The sequence below is a fragment of the Anolis sagrei genome, chromosome 6, assembly GCF_037176765.1.
Source record: "Anolis sagrei isolate rAnoSag1 chromosome 6, rAnoSag1.mat, whole genome shotgun sequence".
Lineage (NCBI taxonomy): Eukaryota > Metazoa > Chordata > Lepidosauria > Squamata > Dactyloidae > Anolis > Anolis sagrei.
Genome location: NC_090026.1, coordinates 10,238,113 through 10,262,609, shown reverse-complemented (window position 1 = coordinate 10,262,609; position 24,497 = coordinate 10,238,113). Strand labels below are relative to the sequence as shown.

The 24,497-nt window shown below is 39.7% G+C and overlaps 1 protein-coding gene across 1 annotated transcript; it reads right to left on the bottom strand.

Annotated features, from left to right (window-relative positions):
- Positions 1-9,695: 9,695 nt before the first annotated feature.
- LOC137097333 (vomeronasal type-2 receptor 26-like) lies at positions 9,696-17,815 on the bottom strand. The gene is made up of 5 exons (XM_067469761.1): positions 17,698-17,815; positions 16,289-17,137; positions 15,145-15,372; positions 13,658-13,784; positions 9,696-10,597 (listed from the first exon to the last, which is right to left on the bottom strand). Exons 1-5 carry the CDS (start codon positions 17,731-17,733, stop codon positions 9,696-9,698), a joined length of 2,142 nt encoding a protein of 713 aa, XP_067325862.1. The 5' UTR covers positions 17,734-17,815.
- Positions 17,816-24,497: the final 6,682 nt, after the last annotated feature.

Here is a 24,497-nt window from a genome sequence, read left to right as displayed (position 1 = left end):
CTTGGAGACTTCAGACCACTTGCTTTTTATCAGTTACACCTTCACTACAGGAAAATCACATGCAAATTGCCCTTTCATTTTAATGTATTCTGACAATTCGCTGGAGATACATATCGGCCATTACTCTCGGGCAGGTTCCTCATTCTCAACAATGAAGCTTTCCTATCTTTTGATTTCACTCTTCACAGCTCCATTGTGTGAGTATCATCCAGATCAGTGGTAACCAACCTTTGATCTTCCAGGTGTTTTGGACTTCAACACCCAGAAATCCCAGCCATCTTACCAGTTGTTAGAAATAGTGGGAGATGAAATACAAAACACCTAAAGGACCAAAAGTTGGGAAACACTGTTCTAAATCAATGCAAAGAAGGGCATGTTCTCAAAGTATACATTTTACTAATGGCTGTTTTGTTCTTGGCTTTAGGTGTTCACTCCAGTGTCCAACTTGTGGAATCTGGGCCAAATATTGTGCAACCTGGACAATCCCTTCGTCTAACTTGCACTGTCACTGGAGTTTCTTTGAAAAGGTATTACTGGGAATGGGTTCGTCAACCACCTGGAAAAGGACTGGAATGGGTGGGTGAGATAGTCTGGGCTGACAATAAGTGGTGGCGCCCATACTATGACCCATCTGTCCAAAACCGATGCACCTTCTCAGCTGATTCTTCCAAGAATGAGTTTTATCTGGAGTTGAGATCTCTGACTGCTGCAGATTCGGCTACTTATTACTGCTCTGGAGGGGCACAGTGAGACAAAGCAAAGAAGGAACTGTATGGAAAATGAAGGCATTTCTCCCTTATGGGAAATTCACCTTGTTTGGGGTGAGTGGAGAATAGGCAACTTAATATTTAGGCAGTTTTTGTGAGCAGAGGATAACAAGTGGGAGGTTTTAAGGGAGTTGACTCTTTGAAGCCTAAAATTTGGATCTCTGTGGAATGAAATCCTTTACAGTGGCTGAGCAGATTCTCTCTAATTCTTAAACTGCCCACCGCCAGAATCCAAGGTTGATCCAGGCTGGAGGCATGACATCAAAAGAGACACAGGATACCTACAGCCAAGGCAAAATGCAGCCAACGCACTTTTACCCCATAATAATACCATTGGGCTGTTTGGAAAGGAAAAAAAGAAGATGGTTAAACCACAAAAAGGAGAAATCCCTATGAACTATACAGCTGCTGCTCCCATTTCCCAAAACAGAAAACGGAGGAAGAATAGAACTGACAGTGCCAACCCATTTTGAAACCCCTGAAATTTGCTTCATGCTTTAAAATAAGAACACCATATGTATTTATTTATTTACTTACTTACTTTATTTGTATACAGTTCTTATCAGCCCTTAGGCGACTCAGAGCGGTTTACAACAATTTAGGTATACACAATACAAAATCATTAAGCATTTAAAAGCAATAGCATCACAAATTAAACGTCAATATCAATACATCACTACATCAATATAACAAATCCATCAGGTCTCATCAATGAAATCAGAATCCAAACTCGTTATCCAATATTCCATGTTCCCATAGTCAGTCAATCAATCACACTGCTTAGTTGAATGCCTGTTCAAACAGCCAGGTCTTTACTTTCCTCCGGAATGCCAGCAAGGAGGCATTCCGGAGGAAAGCCTCCTTGCTGTATGGTTGCTGAAATGTTTGGTCAGTGGACACTTCTTCTCTGGGTTTTTCTATATGTCATAAAGGATTTTTCATTTTGTTTTAAAGTATGAGTAATGGGGGATATGATTGATAGCTTAGAGAAAGATGGTAGCTTTGAAAAAGCTGCCTTCCTTGCCTTCTAGTCTTTAAAAATTATGTCCCCTACATATGAAAGCTACCTCTGTGATGAAATACTACTGTTAATTAAAAGGATTTTCCACCATTAACCAAAATATACATTTAATATCACAATCATTTTAATTGAATTTTAGTTAGGTAAAATACCAGAGCCTATAATGTAAACGAGCAAAGGATGGATACTAGATTTCTAGAATTTTGTCAACATTCCAGAAAGAGAATTTTCATTCACCACCAATTATATTTTAATGTAGTATAGGGTCTATACTTTTAAAGAAGTAAAAAAAGTATTTAGAGAAAAATTATCAGTTGGAAATTAATTATATGGACAAAATCAGACACCTAACAAAAACGTCCAAAAATTTGCTGTTGCGTTTGATTCTGAATACATGAAGCAGATCACTTCATGTTGGGTTTATTTTACCTCTGAATGTTGTACAGAAGGCTCAGTTCATGATCACCTGAGATATTTCCCATCTGTTTATGTATAACAGAAGAAGTGCCTTCTCAACAAGCCTCTGCTCTTCATGCTTCCCTCTCTCAGTCTTAGGCAATCCCCAATAGTTGTCAGAGTATGATGGTCTTCCAAGTCTAGTGTCTTGGTGATGGGTTTGAAGGTAACTGTAGAGACCTATCCTTGATCCGCATGTTCTTCCGCAGTGAGGACATTGGTTTTCAGATGGAAGGTAGTCCTGGTCAGGGTTGCACATTCCTCTTGACACGTTTCTCCCTTTCGCCCTCCATTTGTGCCTCTTCAAATGTTATAGCACTGTAGGAAACAGCTGGCTTCTATTTAGAATGCTTGAGGGCCATGGCTTCACACTTCTTGGTGTTTATGCCACAGTTTTTGAGGTTAGTTTTAAGCCCATCTTTAAATCTCTTTTTCTGTCCACCAACATTATGTTTCCCATTCTTGAGCTGGAGTATAATAACTGCTTTGAGAGACTGTAATCGGGCATTCGGACAACGTAGCCAGTCTAGCAGAGTTGATGGCAGAGGAACATCGCTTCAGTGCTGGTGGTCTTTGCTTCTTCCAGCATGCTGGCAATTGTCCGCCTGTCGTCCCAAGAAATGTGCAGGATTTTTCAGAGGCAACGCTGATCAAATCATTCCGTGATGTCTGTAGACAGTCCATGTTTCACAGACTTGGGATGACAATAGCTTTATGAACAAGCACCTTGGTCTCCCTACGGATGTCCCAATCCTTAAACACTCTTTGCTTCATTTGGAAAAATGCTGCACTCGCAGAGCTTGGATAGTGTTGTATTTCAGTTCTGATGTTGACTTCTGTGGAGAAATGGCTACCAGTGTAGATGAATAGATAGGAGACTGCCAAGGTGGCTGCCAAGGCATGCTTCCCACAAGGGGCAGCAATAGTGTGCCTATTGCAAGACACAAAGCAGCAGCACTAGTGCTAGAAATCCACTAGGCACCTGAGCAGGATAGTTTGTGGTTTTACTTCTCTGAGACTGATCATTTCCTGAGCAGTTTACTTGAAACTAATATTGTCGCAGTCCCTTGGGAAGTTTGCTCCCCAAGAGGCTTCCTCTTCCTAATTATATCCTCCAAAGTGGAAGAGTTCTTCTTACTCTGAAGGGGTTCTCCAGATGTTACTCCCTGCACTCCCCAACGTTGATTGTGCCAGCTAGAATGACAGGAATTGCTGTCCAGCACTGTTGGGAGGAATACCTTTTAATCATTTATGCTCAAAAGTAAAGATAATTCCTTAGATGATACAGCATTTAAATTTCCTCTTTTAGATTCATCCTTACTATTATTTGTTTTGTTGAGATAAATGTGTAGGTGGATGAGTGAGAACCAGAGCTCATACATATTCTTCTTCATGGGTATGGATTGAAGAAGGGACAGGAATGGGATGAATATATGTTAAAAGAAATACTAATGGAATTTGCTGTAAATAAGGTATACAATGAAAATATGACAACTGCATAGTCATCCCACATTTCCCCCCAAGTTATTCTACTGAAGACACTAGAAATTAATAAAAATACAAAACATTAACCTTTTCAGCAATAGATACTCATATATATCTGCACAAAAGTAAGTCCTAGTTTCATAATTACTTTATTACTGGGTAAACACTGTTAGGATTGCATCTAGTCAATATAAAATAATTGTCTAATCTGTTGCTTCACATTACACTGGAAAAAAGACGCCTCCAGCTTTGAGAAGTGAAGAAATAAGGATAGAGACAAGTCAATATTGCCTAGGTCTCTTCTAACATCAAGGCTCAGTTATTAAAGCTGACACTATCCTTGCAGTGTGTCCACATATGAGTGATAATATACATTCACTTTCAACTTGCGGAAAAGACGGTTAGGAGGCAACATGATAGCCATGTTTAAATATTTCAGCATACTAAATGTGATAAACTTGGCTTCATTAAAACTATCAAGCAGTTTGGTAGCAAGGAACTTCATTTTTGTTAGTTTGGCCAATCATCTCTGTAATCTGTCAAGATCATTTTGAATTCTGCTCCTGTCTTCTGGAGTATTGACTATCCCTTCCAATTTGGTGTCATCTGCCAACTTGATTATCATGCCTTCTAATCCTTCATCTAAGTCATTAATAAAGATGTTGAACAGAACCGGGGCCTGGACAGAACCCTACTTATGGCACTCCCGAGGAAACATTGGGGAGCACCCACTGGGTTCATTCACTTAACCAATTACAGATCCACCTAACCATAGTTTTGTCTAGCCCACATTTGACTAGTTTGTTTGTCAGAAGGAAATGGGAGAACTCATTGAAAGCCTTACTGAAATCCAGTTACACTACATCCATGGCATTCCCTGCATCTACTCAGCTTGTAACTCTCTCAAAAAAGAGATAAGATTAGTCTGACATGACTTATTTTTGATAAATCCATGTTGGCTATCAACAAAGTGAAATAATCGTCTTTTCTTTATTTTCAACATGTTGCCTAAGAAAAACTTTGGTGGGGCCAAGGGCAAGGACCCAGCCAAGAAGACAAACACAAAAGTCCCCTCCCTCAATGATTTCATCCTCTGATGAAGAGGAAGTGTGCTGTCATGCGCTGGTTCTGTGAAAAGGTCTGTATACAGGACATGTTCTGTATGCCCAATGGGATGCCGGGGGTGCCTCGGATTAGAGGCCCTTTGGATTTTCCTAAACAAAGTCTTAGAAACTTGGAAAGTTTAACAAAGTTCTTTATTAGTGCTTAGGTCTTCAATAAATCAAACAAATACTTCAAGGCTTTGAATCAACTCGTGGCTTTCTTAATCTTGCCCACAAGGTACAGGCAACTATCTTCATGAACTGTTTCTTCACTATCAGGGAAAGCCTTGACTTCTACCTGGGCAATCTGTATTAGACTCTGTTGGCGTGGGCCCCTACACCTGGTCCAAATTGCGTTATGGCTGCCGTAAGTGGTCCTTACCGAACAGAGTCCTTTTGTAGATTTCCAAGAGGAAAGAAGGTCTTCAATTCCCAGCAAAGGCTGGCTGTAAAGCTGTGGGGCTGGATCCCCTTAGCAAAGCTATGCTTCTCTGTAGAGCTATGGGACTGAATTCCCCCCAGCAAAAGCTGTAGAGCTGTGGGACTGGATCCCCCCAGCTAAAGCTATAAAAGACTAAGCTTTCTACAGGTTGAACTGATTCATGTCCTGTACGAAAGGCTTCTCTGTGTGAACTGAACTAGAGGTCCCCTTTTCTCCTCCTAAACCCAGAAAAAAGGGTGGAACTAAAGAACCTAATGATGATTGATGGGTCATTGGCCCTATAATTGCAAACCAAGGGAAGCCACCTTATTGCAAAATGCATGGAACCTTGGAATACATGCAAACACTCAAAGAAAGAAAAAGAAGTTGGAGCTCCTGGTACAGTTGTACCAGAACAGGAAGTGTTGGAAGGGGCACTGTAAGCACTAGCAGCACATGTGCACAGTTTAGAAGATGAAAGGGGGGAGCCAAGACTCTACCTTGGGACACAGGCCTGCTAGACAGGCTAGTAAAGCTTCACTGGTATTAGTAGCATGGCAGGCCCTTGAAGAGGGCAACCAACAATTTCTTCATGACCTACAAGGGGACATTAGGTCTGTTTTAGCAGGCTTGGTGGGGGATAGTGATAAAGCAGACACTTGCCCCTAATCTGTGGCAGGAAATTGGGATAGAATTTATATCTCAGTGTGCACTAAAGGCATCCTGTTCTGGTGAAGGCCAGGATGCCTTCAGTGCACACTGAAAGATTAATTCTATCCCAACTGGGAAGGCTATCTCCATCAGCTTATCTTACATTGTGTTGAGCCCCTATTTGTGTTGTTGCAGTTCATGAAGTTTAAATAGGTAACATGTAATATGTTGCACATAGTTTCCCCACATGGTTGTCTGGCCACATTATTTCATTGATAGGAGAACAAATGAGACCAGACATGAAGAATCAGGCTGAAGAAGAGCCACTTTATTTAACTTAAAGTTGCTTAAAACTGTATTGAACCTGGAGCAAAAGGAGAGAAACAAGCTAGGATGAGGTCAACTGGCAGCGTAGACACAACAATCATGGCTCAAGGTCAGCTCCATCTTATCAATTTTTCCTCCACCTTACTTCTTTGAATTAACTTTATTTTTCCTTTCTCTGTGGTTCTTGCACAGTAATGCACTCCAGTGTATTAACTTCTCACTTATAATTATAATGAACTTGTATTAAAAATTATTTTCTTTCAATTTAATCTTTAGCGTATATTAAGATAAATATGAATTACTCTGCTGATATAATCAAATTAATTTCCAAAAATCCAAGAATTGAGTCCAATGAATTTTTAAATTTTTATATTCTTCCTTTGTCAATTTTTTGTTTGTTTGTTTATTTAATGCTGTTTGCGGAGATCCTTCCAACAGCTGGATGATATAAATAAATTACCGTTTATTATGTTATATTATATTCCAATATATTCTCGGCTTCTTCCAAGTCTAATCAGCTTTTTCAAGGAAGAATTGCTCCCCACAGAGAAGTTGATTGTTTCCTTAGAAACTTACGTTTTCCTTACCACTACAGGAGGCTGGTCCTTCTTCTCCAGCCTTTCCTTAAGGAATCTTCTTATTGGTTTAAAAGAGAGGAGGGCTGGCAGTAAATGCTAGCCTGTCAGCCAACTTCCTGTCTCCCCAGTCCGCTTGCCGCAGCGTCTTTACCGGACCCACTTATGGGGCCATCGGTGTCACTGCCTGGCTTAGCGACCCTCGGACCTCGATCCATCCATGGGTGGGGGCATATATCGCCCTCCGACTGGCAGAGCGGTTGGTACTCTTTGGAGCTCTCAAAGCACACGACCTGCCGCCATCAAGGCTCACCCAGAAGTCCCAGTCCAGTTCTCATTCTAATCTACCTCTCAGTCACAAATGTGAAAAAATGTATTCCCCTTATATGCTGTGGTTTATGTAAATTCAAGGGATGTGATACCTTTAAATACATCTCAAGCACGCATCCTGTGCCCACAGTATCCAGAGACACACCTCTGTATTCTTGTGAATGCCTTCCAAAGCAAGAGGTGAAAAAATGATATTTTGGCTTCAATTTGTTTTAATTTCAGCAGCAATTACAGGTAATTTGGTTTTTCTTTCCTATAGGGCCAAATGATGCTGTTTCCCAGCTGTTATTTTCAAGTTAATTTGTTAATCTCCTGTTCTTTCCAGATGTCCGATCACAAGTTCAGCCACCACTACAGGAGTCTGGTGGGGGCATACAGAGACCTGGAGATTCCCTTCGACTCTCTTGCAAAGCCTCCGGATTTGCTTTCAGCAGCTACTACATGAGTTGGGTCAGACAGTCTCCTGGAAAGGGACTGGAATGGATTGCAAGCATAGATATTGATGGGAATGAGCAGTTGTATGCTGACACAGTGAAAGGCCGGTTCACTATTTCTAGGAATAATCCCTTAAACATGCTGTATCTGCAAATGAACAGCCTCAAACCTGAAGACACTGTACTGTATTACTGTGCAAGAACCACAGAGAAAGGAAATGAATCTGCAACAAGACAAAAACCCTCCTATGCTCCTAGGGGAAATCTGAGTAGATTTGAATACTGTAGAATGGTGGAGATATTGTTGTTGTTATTTCCTATCCACATCTCAGAAATTTGTTTTATCTCACAATAGGGATGAAAATTAGAGATGCGACCCATCTTTGCAAATGAAGGTGTCAGATTGTTTGAGCAGGAATATAATACCACACGTAACAATATCATTTGACATCATATCGTATCATAATATATGGAAACATGCTAAGCTCCATTAACGGTCTCTTCACAACTACAAAAGCTGCCGGGTGTGCATTAAGCCCAATGTGTAGCACTGCCCCACTCTACCATCACATTGGGGGAAGCAAGATGCGTGTTTTGTGCGCACGGCTTTCCCTAATAGAGGCAGCCTCAATATGGCAATATGGGAGGTTTCTGTGTTGCCAGAGCAAGGCTGCATCCATGATGGAAATGCCAATGTGATGGCAGAGTGGGGCAGTGCTATGCAGTGAGGTGGCACAAGAAACAATGGCTTTCCAAAAGCCTTGTGTAGTGAATCTTACCTAGTAGGCCGGAAAGGAAGCAATCCTCCATTTTGGGAGTGGAAGCCAGGGAAGCAGCCATCTTGAGTGAGGATAGTTAGGGGAGGAGTTTGGAGTCTCCTAGGATTGGCCAGAGCAGTTGGGAGGAGCCAAGTTAGGAGGGAAAAGATTTCAGCTTCAGTGAGAGCTGAGAACTGGGAGCTGGTGTGTGAAGAAGGGTTTTTGAAACTGGGTTTTCAGGGAGAGAGTGTCTGTGTCAGACAGTGCTGTGAGCTGACAGGAAAAAGGTCAGCCAGCAACCTGATTTCTTGTGAGAGTTAGCACAAGAGATTAGCTCTCCAGGCTGGATTAATTAGCAGGAAGAACTCTAGGGAAGAGTTTGTTAATAACCCAGGGGGACTACCTAGGATAGGTTAGTCAGAACTCATTACTATTTCTCTGAAGTAGAGTGAGGATTTTTGTTACAAGCAGCTAGATCTGTTTGATTAGCTTTGTCTGTAACTAAGTGAAGAAACTTATTTAAGCAACCATTAAACTGAAATACTTTTATAACAAATCATGCTTTTTGTACCTCTCAGAAGTAGTTAATTGTCTGTTTTTATAAATAAATCTTGATCTATTTAACTTTCAAAAGATCTCTACTGCGCATCATTCAATCATCAAGCCTTTGTGATAGTTCCAGCATTTTAACATCCTGTACCTCAGAAAAGCCTCTTATCAAACAGTTATTTTGGGAGCCAGGAGGAAAAGCAGTGTTGGCAGGAGTGGGAAAAGTTTACCTCAAATACTCTTTATAAATTCTAAGGCAACTTAGGTTGGTGGCAGCTTTAATTCAAAAAGGGAGATTAAAGACAAGCAGTATTCTCTTCGCTATAGCATATATACATCATCATCTCACTACTATATTGGAGGCACAGGGGTGGGATTTTTGAAGAAAGAAAAATATTTAGGGAAGATCCATCCTGCCCGGACATAATTTTAATAAGCCTCCAGCCTCGCGTCACTGGTTGTGTCATATACATTATATCGGTGTCCCATGGCATGATATTCCTTCACAGTGGTGCTCAGCTGTGGGATATATTCTATATTACATACTTGTGCACAGTGGTGACAAGTGGTGTGATTTTGTATTGATAATCCTTTTATACCTTGCCATTGGGATTAATCCATGCCAGCGGCTTTCATAGTTGCCGCCATGTATGTGAAGAGGTCCTTGGTTTGGTGAGAGCATACCCTAAAAGTGCAAATCACATTACATCCCAAATGACACACATACAACAGCAGATTTCGTTCTTTGGTTTTCCTTCACATGAATTTAGGACATATAGATTGTGTTTGTTACATATTATGAGACAGGGTCAGATGCTTCAGTTCTTTCTCTTTATTAGCTGGTCCTTGTTGTTTAACTCTGGTCTCAACAGAATAACATAGCATTTTGGGAAAAAGATGCATGCCAATAGTCCTGCACTTGAGGCTAAGATAGAGAAGATCTCCACGGCTACGATGTATTTCCCTTTAGTGCTCAGATAAGTAGGGATGAAAGATAACCACACGCTGCAAAAGATCAGCATACTAAAGGTGATAAACTTGGCTTCATTAAAACTATCAGGCAGTTTCCTAGCAAGGAAAGCTACTGTGAAACTGATGAAGGAAAGTAGTCCCATATAACCTAGGACAAGGTAAAACATGATGAAGGAACCTTCATTGCATTCCACAATTATTAGCCTGGTTAGTGAATGCATGTCCAAATCTGGGAATGGAGGAGAACTCCCTAGCCAGACCGTACAAATAACAACTTGTATCAAAGTGCAAAAAAGGACAATTGAATTAGCTAGCCTCTTCCCTACCCATTTTCTCATGTTGGAGCCTGGTTTGGTAGCCATGAAAGCTACAACCACGGTGATGGTTTTGGCTAATACGCAAGATACTGCCACTGAAAAAATGATGCCAAATGCGGATTGCCTCAAAAAGCAACTCACTTTGCCAGGTCGACCGAGGAATAAGAAGGAAGAGAGGAAGCAGAGAAGAAGGGAAATGAGGAGAATGTAGGAGAGGTCCCGGTTGTTTGCTTTCACTATTGGAGTATCTTGGTGCTTAATAAAAATGGCTAGCACCAAAGCTGTGATCAAGAAAAATAAAAAAGCAACCGAAGCAGCACTAATCCCTAAGGGGTCATCATAAGACAGAAAGGAAATATCTTTGGGAACGCATCTGTTTTTGCTTTTGCTTGGATATTGATCTTCTGGACACTCAAAGCATTCGTTCATATCTGTGGGGGGGAAAATAAAAGAATTAATGATTTCACACGGGCAATTTACAATGTATCTAAAAGTGGGTTGTTGTAGGTTTTTCGTGTTACATGGCCCGCCTTGCAGTTTAAGATCACCCAGGGAGACCCTGCTCTCGCTCCTGCCAGCGTTGCAAATACGTGGGGACGAGAGACAGGGCCTTCTTGGCTATAGCCCTCCACCTGTGGAACTTGCTTCCCAATGAGGTAAAATCGGCTTCATCCCTCCTGACTTTTAGGAAGAAATTTTAGGAAGAAATTGAAGTTGTGGTTCTGGGAGCAGGCTTTTGGACAGCAGATAAAATAGCTCTTTGGATATGGAATTTGACTGGAATGGTGATACGGCGGTTAATACTTTTTTACTGTTTTAATTCATGTTCTAGTTATTGTTCTAATTGTTGTTATATTGCTTTGTTATATTTAATGGCATCAAATTGTGCCAAATGTAAGCCATCCTGAGTCCCCCTTCAGGGGTTGAGAAGGACGAGGTAGAAATACTGGAAATAAATAAATAAATAAGTGTTCTAGAAGCGTTCTCTCCTGATGTTTCGCCTGAATCTATGCAAGCATCCTCAGAGGTTATGCGGTCACAACCTCTGAGGATGCTTGCCATAGATGCAGGCGAAACGTCAGAAGAGAATGCTTCTAGAACATGGCCATATGGCCCGAAAAACCTACAACTCAGTGATTCCAGCCATGAAAGCCTTCGACAATACATTATGCAAAAGTGACTTTAAGAGAGTATTTAAAATGGAAGCTGATGAGTCTCCGACTGTATCTGAAGGTAAACCTGAGAGAAGTATTACTGTATATTTTTCTAGTCAGGCTTACTATCTATATAAATAAAAATGTAACGTTCGTTTGTGGTATTCACAGAACTCCAAAACCGCTGGGAGAATTGACACCAAATTTGGACAGCATACACCAAACAACCCAATGTATGTCCTTTACTCAAAACTTTTTGATTTTGTCATTTGGGAGTTGTACTTCTTGGGATTTATAGTACACCTACAATCAAAGAGCATTCTGAGCTCCACCAATGACGGAATTGAACCAAAGGTGACACAAAGGACTCCCATGACCAACAGAAAAGACTAGAAGGGTTTGGTGGGCATTGACCTTGAGTTTGGGAGTTGTAGTTCACCTATATCCAGAGACCACTGTGGACTCAAACAATGATGGTTCTGGACCAAACTTGGCACAAATATTCCATATGCCCAAATATGAACACAGATGGAGATTGGGGAAAACAGACCTTGACATTTGGGAGTTGTAGTTACTGGGATTTATAGTTCACCTACAATCAAAGAGCGTTCTGAACCCCACCAACGACAGAATTGGGGCAAACTTCCCACGCAGAACTCCCATGACTAACAGAAAACACTTAAGGACATCCAGCCCAACTCCCTTCACCAGGGCAAGAAAACATAATCAAAGCCCTCCTGACAAAGAGCCATCCAGCCATAGATATGGATAGATATATATGATTCACACAGACATATAGTATCATAGATTTGAAAGGGACCCCTGAAGAAGGACAATTATATGTTGCATGTTCCAGAGGAGGCAACCCAGACAATCTCCACATCAACACTGACAAAGAAACAGCAAGAAATACTGTTTACCCACAAGCATAAAGAAATTACATATATTAGAAACCAACACTTTCGCATTACTTTATTTTCCAGATCAACAGACTGGGCCACAGCAAAGCGTGGCAGGGGACAGTTAGTATCTATATAAATAAAAATGTAATGTTCGTTTGTGGGATTAAGAGAACTCAAAAACCACTGGACGAATTGATACCAAATTTGGACACAAGACACCTAATAACCCAATGTAGGTCCTTCACTCAAAAAATTCATTTTGTCATTTGGGAGTTGTAGTTGCTGGGATTTATAGTTCACCTACAATCACAGAGCATTCTGAACCCCACCAACGATAGAATTGGGCCAAACCTCCCACACAGAATCCCCATGTGGGCCACAGCAACACGTGGCAGGGGACAGCTACTACTTATAATAAAAATAAAGGATGGTGGACAAAGTGAAGTTAGCAAAGACACAACCGATTAAGGGAAACAACATTATTAAAATATCCAGTAGATTTATTTCTTTCCTTTCATCTATACTGTAGAATTATTGCAGTAATGCATTTACCTTTACTGCTCTGGTTCAGTGCTCAAGATCTGTGAGATCTGTAGTTTAGCAAGGCTACAAGCACTCTTAGGCATAAAAGGATATACAACTTGTAAAACCACAACTCCCATAATTCAACAGAGGTATTATTTCATGGTATAGAAGCACTTTACACTTTTTATTAACCGCAATGGCCCAACCAATCAGTGTCTGAGATTTAACCCCACAAACCCAAACCTTGATGTTCATTACTGTGAATTAGCATGTACTGAAGAATCATAGAAAGACAGAGTTGGAGGAGACCTTGTGGCCCATCCAGTCCAACCCCCTGCCAAGCAGGAAAAACACCTTCAAAGCACCCCCGACAGATGGCCATCCAGCCTCTGTTTAAAAGCCTCCAAATAAGGCGCCTCCATCACACTTCAGGGCAGAGAGTTCCACTGCTGAACAGCTCTCACAGTCAGGAAGTTCTTCCTAATGTTCAAGTGGAATCTCCTTTCCTGTAGTTTGAAGCCATTGTTCTGCGTCCTAGTCTCCAGGGCAGCAGAAAACAAGCTTGCTCCTTCCTCCCTATGACTTCCCTTCACATATTTATACATAGCCAATGGCTATTAGCCATCATGTCTCCTCTCCGCCGTCCCTTTTGAAGAGAATTTTCCATTTCATGCTCCATATTGATATCCTCTGCTGATATTATTTGAAGTATATCACATTCTTTTTTATTTGTGTTTTTAACACCCTGAATATTTTAATGTAAGCCAAAAACTTAGTCACAAACTTTTTAAATAAAACCACAACCAACCATTTTTGCGTTGGAAATCCTCATCCTCCCACAACCCTATTGATATGTGGGCCTCTTGGCTGACTCTCTATGTCTGAATGTTAGATGGCTTTTGTTACTTACTTGTTGTATTAGAAATTTTCCCTTCTGGACACGGGAGACAATTGAAGCAGCAAAATTTCTTCCCTTCCTCCTTTGTCTTTAGATTACCTGGCTGACAGGCGGCACTACAAGTTGAGAGGGGAAGCACCTGCCCATAAAAACAAGGAGATTTTGTAGGAAGAGAAGAAGGAAGTTCATTGACTACAGACTTTAACACATGGAGGTGGTGAACTGGAACTGTAGCATAAAATGATCATTTGGGGACAATTCTTATAGCTCAAAGTAGTGTAGCTGTCCATCACTTCTCTGTAATTAAGTTATCAGGAGCTACTGATAACAGACAAACGATAGGGTTACCACACAATAATTCTTCCCAACCTGTGAACGGGGAAGCGTCAGCTGCCAGAAGTGTTGGAAATAGAAACTTTCTCAAGCCTCTATTAGTTATTTGTTATGTATATAATTCAGATTGCTTACTGTATTGTATATGTGTGTTTTGGTATGCAATTTTACTTTAACTCATTGTTGTGGGAGGGGCTGCAGACCATGTGATTAAAACTGGGATTGTTCAGGACTCAGGGTCCTTCCACACAGCCCTATATCCCAGAATATCAAGACAGAAAATCCCACATTATCTGAGTGTAGACTCAGATAATTAAGGGCAGATCCAGACATGCATTTATCCCAGGACAACCAGCATTTTAAAAACAAGGATTTTCCTGGAGGCCTGTACACACCCACCCCAGAAAGTGCACGCTTTCTGGGGAGGGTGTCCAGATCCTGTCACAGGACTGGCCCGCGAGAACAACTGGAGGCCCTACCCTCTCCCCCAAAGCCGTCAGATCCCTTAGAAAAGTAAAATAACTTACCCAGCCTCCAGTACACTCTTGGAGCAGCTCTCCTGGCACGTAGAAATAACACACCAGGGGGAGCACCGGGTAAGTTTATTTTACTTTTCTAAGGGCTTTGGAGGCTTTGGTAGAGGGGGTTGGGTATTCCTACAGTTTTCCAGATTGTGGGAGTGGTGTCTGGAATCTTGAGAGCATGACTTAAAGGCAAATATATTTTAAGGGAGAATAGATGTTTTGGGGCAACTAAAAAGAACACTTCTGAAACTCTGCTGAATGTGTTTTTGTGCACTGGCATATCTTTGTCCCTAACAGTTCAAAGACATAGCTAGGCACATCAGTTTAACAGTGAGAAACCTAGTTGCCTTGTATGAATGCTGTTGAATGCCATTTTTCCCAATAGGTTATGACTCTAACTGGTCATGCTTTTTGCCAAGAGGTTATGGCATCATTTTTCAAAAGGTTGTGATTTCTTACAAGGTCATGCATTTCCAAAAGTCATAAAATCTGCAAAAGGTTATGGAGTTTTCCATTTTCCAAAAAGCCAGGTGTGGCGTGGATGCCCTGATGCCCCCCAATTCACCATGGAAGCTAGCGAATCACATGAGATCACCTAGGCTGCTAAAGAAGTGTCCTTCAAGAGTTAAAAATAATCCACACCTGATTAAACCTTGCACGCCATTCCATCATATCCTCATTAATGATCAATCGATTCCCATCATCATCACTGGGATTCACCATTCCAATTTTAGTTTTCAGGAAAGAATTGTTTGGAAACATGATCAGGTTCATTACGTCAAATCCAGTAATCAGTTCTCCATGATCATTGAAAGATATGATTTCTCCAGCTGTGTTGTTAAAAAAAGTGGCTTGAAGAAAGGAATGAAGCTATGAACAAAAGGTGAAACATACAGATATTTGTGTTTTCAAAAGCATTTCATTCTAATTCACTTGTATGAATACTAATCAAAAAAGAGAGCTAGCCTGGAAGTACTATTCCCTCATTCCCTCATGGCATTTTGATCATTTCCTTTGTTCTTTCTCTTGTATTTTTGACTTCTCTCAGAAGCCACTGTGGATACAAATGGCTGAGATTTTCGAAGCTGCTGCAGTTATTATTCTGCATGCGATTACAGTAGTCTGGCTTATCCAACCTTCGCTCATCCAACATTCTGTATTATCCAACACAGTCTGCCTCCCGCCTAGATCCACAGCTGTTTCAATACATTGTGATGTTTTGGTGCTAAATTCATAAATACAGTAATTACTACATAATGTTACCATGTATTGAACTGCTTTTTCTGTTGATTTATTGTAAATCATGATGTTTTAGTGCATTATTTGTAAAATCATATTGCAATTTATTTATTATCATTTATTTATTTCCTATATTTATACCCCGCCCTTCTCACCCCCGAGGGGGGACTCAGGATGGCCTCACAGAAGCACCATACAATGCCATCATCATAAAACAATCAAAACATTAAAAAAATATTAAAACAGTAATTAAAACAATGCCTATTAAAATCAGAAACCAAAATACATAATAATTTGACGTTTAATAGACTTTCCTTAATCCCTCCTTATTATCCAACATTTTTGCTTATCCAATGTTCTGCCAGCCCATTTATGTTGGATAATTGAGACTCTACTGTACTAGGACTACTGCACTTCTAATGCACAGACATATAATATTGAGGCAACTCTTAGTAATATTACTACTACATCATCATTGTGGCATGTTGTACAGCTAACTGGGAGGCTATTTAACTATCTACAAAACTCTTCATGTTGGAAAGATTACCTGCCAAGCCTGGAGCTCTTGACATCCAGCTCTTCTAAATCCTGACATCATTCTGTGTTTGACTCTACACAATCCCATGGCATGGAGAGTATATGCCACAGCATACACGGCATTGTAGATGCTGTAGCTGTGACCAGATATGCTCATTTCAAAAACCGAGCTAGGAACCATCTCCAGCTTCTCCTCCCATGTACATTTATTGCCAGTCTCCATTGGCTCCCGAGGATTTGGAACGGTACAGTCAAAAACCTGTTCCCAGAATTCTTTAAGAAGGTCACCTCCTTCTATACGGTTAAGTTTTGCATTCTGAAGATATGCTTGGAAACCTTGAGGTTCCTCTGAGTGAACTGCAAAGGATATTGTATCTTTGAAGATTTGAAAGTCCATGTACTTTGTAACCCCTGTTACAATAATCTCTGCCTGGGCTGTCATAATCCACAGCTTTCCCAGATATACAGCTTCCATATCCTCAGGAAGTAAAAAAACATGGAATGTGATCATCGCCGTGACCACCGTAGCATCACCATGCATAAGAAATACTCTGACATTACCATCTACCGTTACTTTAACAAATTTGTTATCCTGCTTTTCAGTCAAACGACCATGGTGTGGCAATCTTTGCGTGAAGGCTGAACAGATTCCATTTTGAGCAAACAAGGTCTCTATGACTTGCAAAAATTGGTCTCCACTTTCATCATCTGCAACCACCAGCCCAATCCATGTCCATCCAAAGTGATTAAGTAAACGAATAATCCCCACGTACTGATGGAATTCATTTGGACTCATGCGGTAGAAGGAAAAAGCGTGTGTTGCCTCACTCTCTTGAGATGCAAATGATCCATATGCAAGCTAAAATACAATGTACAATGGTTTCAGTTAAATATAAAATATTTAAATATAAAACTATAAGTGAAGTGAAATTATTGTGTTTTAGTTATTCCCTTTCATTTGGTTGCATATGTAATTGACCAGCTTTTCAAAGAACTGTGGTCTACCCACTTCTGAGAGTAAAGAATGATTTCCTGAATCCTTTCTATGACATTTGTGTTCTTTGAAGTCATTCCTGACCACTGACATACCTAAAGGGAAGATATTACAGGGTTTTCTTGGCAAGATATGTTCTGGGTGGTGATGCTTTCCTTACCTTTGGGGTTGAGAGAATGTGATTTGCTCAGAATTACCCAGTGGATTTCCAGGGTCCAACAGAGATTTGAATCTTATTCTCAACAACTGTAATCTTTATCTCCTGAATTTCTTGAGCCATTTTAAATATGACTTATATCCATTTGTTTCCATTAACAAAATCTCTGAATCTTCAGAACAGTCATCTCAATAGTAATAATCAAGATACGCATATAAGTAGCAAAGAATTAAACAAAACCCTTCAACCCTCCCTTTATGTTTCTCACCTGTGGGATCTTATAGGCTCCTAACAGTTCTGCCATGTGGAAGGAGAGGTCAGACCCAAGTGCTCCAATCACAGCTACTAGGTTCTTCTCTGGGCCACAGCGATAGTTGGGGACAAATCTTTGTGATTTGAAGAGCAAGTCCAGAACGGTGCGATATGCCATCCTCTCAAAGTAGTAGCTGTCATAAATATGGAAACCCAGGGTGATGTTGGGTAAAATCTCCAGATTCTCATTGATTTCATTTACAGCAAACGCCAATGCCAGGATATGCTGGTAGAATTTTGTTATCATCCTGCAAAAAGAGTTACGTGATCTTTCAGAAGGCATTTCTAGGTTGCATACAATTGCTTTGTCCGAATATTGGACCTCATCGTAGCATTTACAGACATTTCAAAGGGAGAGAGATAAAATGGAATTGTGCACAAAGATACAGATAACATTTATGAAGTACTGACAAAAAAGGTGCAACTTGGAAATCAATAAAAAGTTGTATGAAATTATTCAAAGCAAAGCATTTCGCACTGAAATTAGTTCCCACTTTTCCTGTTGACATACTATGTTAAGATCAACATGAATAGGAAAAAATAGAACCTCATTTTCTGACACAGAAAATAAAAGTATTTGTTATACTTGGGAAGGGTGGTTCAAGGATACACAAAGTATTGTGCTATTGTTGTTGAAACTGCAAATATGATGTCATATGACAGGTATATTACTTATATACACAATAAAGAAGAATTGACAACAGAAAAATCATTTTTGAGAGATAAAGATTAAAGAGCCTCACACACATTTTTTCATTATTCTATTTTCTGGCTTATACAGCTTTAACATTTTTACAAATACCTTATATAGAAAAGGTGGAGGAGTTCCTTACATGTGAAAATCAATACCCAGTTCCTGGAAGTCATTTGGGTGGTTTTTGAAGGAAAGCTTGTGGAACATACAAAAGATGTGAGATGCAATGCCACCGATAAGGAGAGCCCCCGGCTGATACCACTCATGAGGGATTGGAATGGGCAGAGAATCCTTTCTTGGGCATTTTGTATTATCTCTTTTGCATTGATGGAAAGTCACCAGAAGAAGCAAGACCAGCAACCTTAACATTCTCAGCTTCTTAGAAACAACATGTCTAGAAATTCAAAATTCAAATTCAAAACATCACTTGAAATTCTAAAATTTAGACTGATGGTTAGCAGCTGACGTTGCCAATGTCACTTTGTAAAAAAGACATCTATCAACGTTATCTTTAAGAACTTTAACAGAGGTAGAGAAAAAATGCCCAGAGCAACAGACATTAAACCACCTCTATGCAACACTGAAGGTGGATGTGAGTGTGACCTGACGGAGCCTTGTCACCCCTCATCCTCCCTCCGATTGGCACTTGGGAGAGATTTTATAACCTCTTTTTGATTTTAATATCCACTATTTTTCCAAGCCACTTCTGAAAAGGTGCTGGAGTTTTGACTGAGATAAATAATTGTTATGATTTTCATAATTATATGGGGTGATAATTATCTCTTTACCATCTCAGCTATGGTTAACAAAATGATTTGTAACTATGTTTGCTCAGTTCCTTCTTGTGCATTCCACATATCATGTATTTTGACATACATTCTTCCAATTTGTCCTAACTTCTTGAACTGCCAAAATATGAACCCGCAAGAAAAGTCAGATAGATAACTTTAAAGCCATGGCAGATAAGTAACATGTTAATTACAAATATCCACAAAATTCACTGATGTCCTAGATGACCAGGGTGTCACAGTACAGAATCAGGTCAAGTCACACTCACATCCACCTTCAGTATTGCATAGTATGTAAGTACCGCATATACTCAAGTATAAAACAAGTTTTTCAGTCCTTTTTTTAGGCTGAAAAAGCCCCCCTGTTCCGTCTCCCAGCCTTTTTGGGTTGCTTAAATTGGTTGCCTCTTGCCTTTCTCTTGGAAGCTGCAGCAGCCTTGCAGGGCCTGGAGTTTTGCAGCCAAAGGCGGGGAAAAAGGGGGTCAGCCTGCAAACTCTTCGCAGTGATTGGCCTAGGGAGCAGCTCTTGGAGCCCGCCCTTCCTCCTGGGGAGAATTTCCTTTTTAGAATCTCCCTGCCCTGTTCAGTTCTGAAGAAGCCATTGGATGTGCTGAAGGCCAAAAAAGGTAGCTCAGAAAAAGCCACCGCAAAAACGATTGAGTTAAGCTTAATTGAGTTACAGTTAGGTAAGCTAAATTAAGAACAGTTGAGAGTTGAGATAAGTGTAATTGAGATATCATAGTTAGAGAATTGAGAGAAGCTAAATTTTCCTATTCATGTTGATCATGAGTCATAGACAGAATAGAATTGAGTTTTATAGAGTTTATAGGGAGATAGGCCGTATTGCCTTTTCTCCAAGGCTAGTCTGGAACCTAGATAGTTAGAGAAAGATTGGTTCTTTCTATAGATAAGGGCTCTGGATTAGGGTGAGGGATTCCTGGACCCTTTGCCTCTTGGAGAAGGAATATCTGTTTGATTTTATCTATTGACTGTTTGATTGCAACTTTGAAAGAACTGTACCAAGTCTGCAAATCTTTGGAATAAAAATCCTTTTTGATGTTTAGAACTTGCAATAGACTCCATTGTTGATTATCTCAATTTTCTCCAGATAGCCTCAGCGGTTTGCCCAGACATAGGGACAGCACATCATAGTTTATTTTATAAAGTGTCTGGGTTTAACGGCACATCTCCCCCCCCCCCTTGGCTTTTACTCAAGTCAAAGTTATTTATTCTTTTACATTATTATTATTATTATTATTATTATTATTATTATTATTATTATTATTTGAAACACAACAAGATGAGTCCACTGCAGACAAGATCACTCTGTTGGCTGTTGTATTGGATCACACATCGGACCCTTCCCAAGCGTCTAGGACTGTGTGATGTTTCGGCGAATAATACGTGCAGATCCCCGTAAGGTGGCCTTCTGCAGCTGGCAGATGGTAATTTTGTCAGCGTTGATTGTGTTTAAGTGCAGACTTATTATTATTATTATTATTATTATTATTATTATTATTATTATTTTACTTTAGGTATTATTATGGTTATTACATTAACATTATTTTACTCTATTATTAATTTTATTATTATTGTTACATTTATTATTTTACTCTATTATTATTTTATTACATGTATTATTTTACTCACTTTATTATTGGAAGGATACGTGAGCACATTTAACACTGAAGAAGGTTAGAATAATAGTTGAATCAAAGTTGGACAGTCTTATCTTAAATTACAGTTTTAGGCAAATATTAAAAAGCATTTAACCTACTGATGCCTCAATTAATGCCATTTTATTTGTATCTATTTTTATTTTGAAATTTACCAGTAGCTGCTGCATTTCCCACCCTTGGCTTATATATGAGTCAATGTGTTTTCCTAGTTTTTTGTGGTAAAATTAGGTGCCTCAGCTTATATTCGGGTCGGCTTATACTGGAGTATATACATAACTGATAGTATAAATCTGTATTAATTTGAAGATATGTGGTTGTGTGTGTTATAAAGATGCACAATCATTCAAGGGAATCACTGTTGTCGCATGTTGGGGGATAAATTGTTTTTGTCTAAACCAGTGGTTCTCAACCTGGGGTCCCCAGATGTTTTTGGCCTACAACTCCCAGAAATCCCAGCCAGTTTACCAGCTGTTAGGATTTCTGGGAGTTGAAGGCCAAAAACATCTGGGGACCCCAGGTTGGGAACCACTGGTCTAAACAATAAATGTGTGAATTTTTCTGAAATTTCTGGGGACAGATGCCATGGTTATCTTGTGCATTGTATGTAAAATTCAAGTAGATAACTCCTGTAGGTTTTTTTAAAAAATGTTGTTTAAAAACTTTGAACATTTCCCCAAAATTTGTAGATAAGTGAAACATTCTGAAAATTGGTGATCTAACAGTGGTAAATACATATGTTCTACCCTTGTAGCAAGTCTCACTCCAGTAGCTTTAAAAATTAGAGAGAAAAGAGTCCCTTAATTTCCCCCCATTATAGTAATTGTGTGCAAATGCTATAATGAAGTAGTAACGAAATTTCATTGCTCTTGTCATAGTCAACAAGTTTTCACTTACTGTACTTTAGAAACAATTTAGAAATGAAACACCAGCAAACCCCCACCCCAGTTTTGTAATGACTTTTGAACCATTTTTAGTGGCTTGCACACCCCTAGTAAATATAAAGATGGGTGGTTCAATTCTAACCATGGGCCTGTCCCAATTAGTATCTGGTCCCACCCATAGTGCCGGTCACACATTGGATTTGGTCTTTTCTCAGGGATGGGATGGGGTTGACGGGGTGGAGGAGCTGACCATCGCTCCATTGCCATGGACCGATCACCACCTGATCAAGTTTAGACTAATTGCGCCTCCTAACCTCTGCAGGGGTGGTGGACCCATTAGAATGGTCTGCCCCAGGAGACTTATGGATCCAAACGGTTTCCTGATGGCTCTTGGGGATTTCCCCACCTCCTTGGCTAGCGACCCTGTCGATGCTCTGGTCTCCCGCTGGAACAGTGAGATGACCAGGGCCATTGATACAATCGCTCCGGAACACTCCCTCTCGAGTAACCGAGCTAAACCAACCTCTTGGTTCACTGAGGAGCTGGCAGCTCCTCAGTGAACCTGGAGATTTCCTTCAACTCTCTTGCAAAGCCTCTGGGTTTGCTCTCAGCAGCCACTACATGAGTTGGGTGAGGCAGTCTTCTGGAAAGGGGCTGGAACGGATTGCAAGAATAGATACTAGACTTGGTTGATCTAGTTCGTTAATTTCTTAATTTGTTATTTATTCGTTATTTTTACACCTTTAGAAGCGATTTTGACGCGTTTTAGCAACCCGGAAGTGTTTTTGCAAAATCGAAGCCGCATCCGCCATCTTCCATACGACTCCTCCAGTGAATCATAAATGCTGGGGGCGTGGCCTTCAGGAACAGCTGTTCTCTCAGCTTTCCTTCCCACCTTGCAACCACCTTCCCACCATGCTCACCTCTCAAAGCCATCAATGCAAAGAGGAAAGATATAATATAATATAAATAATATAATATAATAATATCATATATATATATAATATAATATAATAATATACAATTATAATAATATAATAATATAATATATATAATATATTATAATATAATATATTATAATATAATATACAATAATAATTTTTTTAGATATATTTGTTTGATTTTCCAAGTTTACAATAAAAGACAAGGGGGGAGGGTTACATAGACAGTGAGGCAGGGGGAGGGGATGGGAAAGGATGGGGGGAGGGGTATACAGTGAAGAGGGTGGGGAGAGAAGGAGAAAAAGAGGGGAAAGAGATTTTTGCTTCCAGGACTAACCAGGTTGTCACTTTCCATTACAGCAGTTATACAAGTTTTTCCTTGTTTGTTTCTCTTCGAGTTATAGTACTAGTAAGAGACATTGAACTATTTTTTCTTAATTCCTTTTTGCAAACCATTTGTATACCCACAGAAATGTTAATCTATTATCTTACTATTTATGTAATGTGTGTATAAATATGTGTATACGTGTATTTGTTAATATTTCCCTAGGATTTACATATCCATAATATATATTCCTTCGTTTAGTTCTCTAACAAAATCTAGGACGGCTTTCCAGTCCGTTTTTTTGGGTTTTGCGTAACTAATTGAGATTTTTTGGGTTAATATATCCATATTAATTATATCCATTATCTTCACAATCCACTGATCTATTGTTGGAGTTTCTTTTGTTCTCCATAGCTTTGCTAATGTCATCCTTGCGGCGGTAATTAAATAAAAAAAAGTTGTCTTTATTTTTTTCTATTTTTGTGTCTAGTATTCCTAGGAGTAGAGTCTCTGGTGTCAGATTGAATTTTGTATTTAAGATCTTTTCTATATTTTTGTGGATTAGCAGCCAGTAACTTTTGATCTTTCTACAGCCCCACCACATATGTAAGAAGTTACCTTTTTCTTTTTCGCACTTCCAACATATGTCCTTCGTTTTGCCCTTACTAATTTTTTTCAGGATTTCAGGTGTTAGGTACCATCTAAAAAAGATTTTGTACCAACTCTCCTTAATATCGGTCGCGTATGTATAGTTAATTTTTTTGTGTCAGATCTCTTCCTACTTCTCTAGTGGAATAAAACGTCCAACGTCCCTTGACCAGTTAATCATATTATCCTTTATTCGTTCGGTCTCTGTGTTCCATTTTAATAGTTGGTTATATAGTTTTTTAATTAGCTTTGTCTCTGTGTTTAATATTTTATCCCAAAATGACTCTTTCTCATCAAAGCCTTTTGTTTTATCGATTTTGAAGTTTTCTTTTATTTGGTGTTATTGAAACCATGATATTGTTGGGTCTATCTGCCTAAGTTCTTCTTGGCTTTTTAGAGACACTTCTCGATTTTCCATTTTGGTTAGTTGTTTGTACGTCAACCATTTCTCCCTAGGAAGCTCCCTTTTGTGGTAGGCTTCATTTGGTGAAAACCACATTGGTGTTTTTTGATGGAATAGTTCCTTATACTTGTTCCACACCTGCATAAGTGCACCTCGTATTGGATGGTTTTTAATTTTTTTTTCTTTCTTGTCCTTCCCCCTCCAGAGATAGGAGTGCCAGCCTTGAATAACATCGAAGCCTTCTAAGGCCAGGATTTTTCTCTTCTTTAGTGTTCCCCAGTCTCTTGTCCAGCTCAAGGCCGCCACTTCGTAGTATAGCTGTAGCTCTGGTAGAGCTAGGCCTCCTCTTTTTTGTCATCGATTAGCTTTTTTGCACTTATCCTGTGTTTTTTCCCTT